A 2,280-nucleotide genomic window follows, 5' to 3' on the forward strand; every position below is an offset into this window, starting at 1 on the left:
TTCTTTAACCTAGTACTATATAAAGCACCAAATCCCAAGGACAAGGACATTCAATTCACAACAACCACAAATATTATATGATATGCCTTCTCTCTATTTTCTCTCTCTAAAAACCCATACTTACTTAGGCATCGGAGGGAATATTCCGAGAGGAATATTCTTGTTTTGCAGGTCGGAGCTGAGATCGTGCCGTATTCTACCGGAAACCTCCTTGTCATCAGCTGATCGGAAAAACCCCAACACCTTCCATCATCAAACCAACCACATCCTTATCTCCCTTGTAGAACATAAGCAAGTCATAAGCAAAATACAGATGGTTCAGCTTTAGAGGTCTACATCTAGAGTAGAACTTAAAGCTAGGGTGTTCTCCCATTGTCTTTATTATTCTGGAAAAATACTCCATACACAAGGTAAACAGTAAAGGAGAGGAGGGGATCACCCTGTCTCAATCCTCTTTTTCGGTGGATTAGATTTGAAGGAACCCCATTGATCATGATGGAATACTGAGTGGTTGTCAAACAGGTCATAATCAGCTTGATGAAGAAAGGTGGAGACTCCAGGGTACTGCATAACTTCTTGAATGAAACCCCACTCTACAGTGTCTTAAGCTTTTTGAAGGTCTAATTTCAGAAAGCATGTTGGTTGAATTTAACTCTTCCTGTACATCTTTATAATGTCTTGACAGATGAGAACATTATGCAGAATTGATCTTCCTGCAACAAAAGCCCCCTGATTCTGGGAGATGATATCAGGAAACACAACTCCTAACTTCTCACACAATAATTTAGAGATGCACTTATACAGAATAGAGCAACATGCTCTGGGTCTGAAATCTCCAACTTTAGAAGGCACACTCACCTTTGGCACAAGGGTGATAGAAGTAACATTAATTTCCTTTAGCATTTTGCCTGTTTCAGAAAAACTCTGCAATGGCAGCATCGAAGTCATGTTTGATGGTTTCCCAAGTAATCTTAAAGAAGTGGCTATTAAAGACATCTAGACCAGGGGTTTTGTTACTAGGGATATCATCCAGAACTCTGTTAACATCAGAAACACTTAAATCACATGTTAACATAGCTTTGTGAGCCTCAGTTAACTTAGGCCCTCTTTCCATGATGATGGGGTTAAAACTGGTCCTGGATTCCACTTGAGACAAACAGACAATTGTAGAAACTAAGGAAAGCCCCTTGAACCTGATTAAGTGTAGTTACCCACTCACCTCAGCATTCTGGATAAATGAATAGCATTATGCTTCCTTCTTTGCTTGATACTTTGATGAAACAGTCTAGAGTTTTCATCACCCTTCTCTAGCCATTGGACTTTAGCTGTTTGGTGAAGAAAGGACAAAAGATTATCATTGGAAATTCTGTAAGATTCTGCAGTGGCCTTCTCTTCAGAAATTTCCAACAGTTGTTTTTGTCTGACAAGCTTCAAAGCTTCAACATTGCTATACCCCTTTTTGTTCAGAGATCTAAGATCACCCTTTATCCATTTAAGCTTCTGAGTAACTCTGAACATACTGCATCCATAGACAAACTTCTGCTAGTGTCTTTCAACAATGGGAAGAAACTTTGAAGAAGAAGTCCACGTGTTGTAGAATCTGAAGGGTTTTTTCTGAGAATTATGACTAGTGGTGGACAAAATCATAGGGCTATAATCATAAGTTCCTTCAGGTAAATACATGGCTTCAGTAGTAGGAAATTTGTCATCCCATAAAGAATTAGACAGAACTCTATCAATTCTTGTGAAAACCCTTGATTCACCATCTTGTTTGTTGTTCCAAGTAAAGTGCCTACCAACAGTTTTGACTTCAGTAAGCTGACATGCATCCATACATTGCTTCTTGGGAAAGATATCATGAAGTCTAACTGGGGAGCCAATTCTATCATCCATGCTCACAATTGCATTAAAATCCCCCATTATTACCAGGCTGAAGTGCATCCACCAGCAAAAGTATTCAAGCTAGCCCATAGCTCTTCTCTTTCTAGAGGAGTGTTCAGACAATACACAAAAGAGAAAAAGAAGCCAATCCCAGAGACCCTAGGACTAATGAAACAGTGAATAACCTGACACTGCATGAGAATGATATCCACAGTGAATACTGAAGGATCCCAAGCAAGAACAATTCTGCCATTTTTGTGACAAGTAAGATTAGAGGTGAAACACCAATTAGGGAACACTATGAGGTATAAGTTTCCCATCTTTGATGCTTTCACCATAGTTTCTAGGAGGCTAAAAAGGCCAATATTATCGGCCTCAACCATCTGTCTCACTTCTTTC

General features: G+C 39.3%; 2 protein-coding genes across 2 annotated transcripts; both read right to left on the reverse strand.

The window, feature by feature from the left end:
- Positions 1-217: 217 nt before the first annotated feature.
- Positions 218-903, reverse strand: LOC130464828 (uncharacterized). Its single transcript, XM_056834046.1, has 3 exons — positions 654-903; positions 440-593; positions 218-386 (listed from the first exon to the last, which is right to left on the reverse strand). The coding sequence occupies exons 1-3, from the start codon at positions 901-903 to the stop codon at positions 218-220; spliced, it is 573 nt and encodes a 190-aa protein (XP_056690024.1).
- Positions 904-913: 10 nt separating this feature from the next.
- LOC110777652 (uncharacterized) lies at positions 914-1,920 on the reverse strand. Its single transcript, XM_056834047.1, has 3 exons — positions 1,571-1,920; positions 1,220-1,519; positions 914-1,136 (listed from the first exon to the last, which is right to left on the reverse strand). Exons 1-3 carry the CDS (start codon positions 1,918-1,920, stop codon positions 914-916), a joined length of 873 nt encoding a protein of 290 aa, XP_056690025.1.
- Between the last annotated feature and the right edge of the window lie 360 nt (positions 1,921-2,280).

Source organism: Spinacia oleracea, unplaced genomic scaffold, assembly GCF_020520425.1.
Source record: "Spinacia oleracea cultivar Varoflay unplaced genomic scaffold, BTI_SOV_V1 SOVchr0_005, whole genome shotgun sequence".
Classification (NCBI taxonomy): Eukaryota; Viridiplantae; Streptophyta; class Magnoliopsida; order Caryophyllales; family Amaranthaceae; genus Spinacia; species Spinacia oleracea.

Excerpts from the sequence above, each read along its gene's own strand:
- LOC130464828 (XM_056834046.1), bottom strand. The coding sequence starts at position 903 with ATGCTAAAGGAAATTAATGTTACTTCTATCACCCTTGTGCCAAAGGTG. Across the intron at positions 594-653 it reads TATAAAGATGTACAGGAAGA|AGTGGGGTTTCATTCAAGAA; the intron begins GTTAAATTCAAC and ends AAGACACTGTAG. Across the intron at positions 387-439 it reads AAAAAGAGGATTGAGACAGG|AATAATAAAGACAATGGGAG; the intron begins GTGATCCCCTCC and ends GTATTTTTCCAG.
- LOC110777652 (XM_056834047.1), bottom strand. The coding sequence starts at position 1,920 with ATGGGGGATTTTAATGCAATTGTGAGCATGGATGATAGAATTGGCTCC. Across the intron at positions 1,520-1,570 it reads ACGTGGACTTCTTCTTCAAA|TATGTTCAGAGTTACTCAGA; the intron begins GTTTCTTCCCAT and ends CTATGGATGCAG. Across the intron at positions 1,137-1,219 it reads CATTTATCCAGAATGCTGAG|GACCAGTTTTAACCCCATCA; the intron begins GTGAGTGGGTAA and ends AGTGGAATCCAG.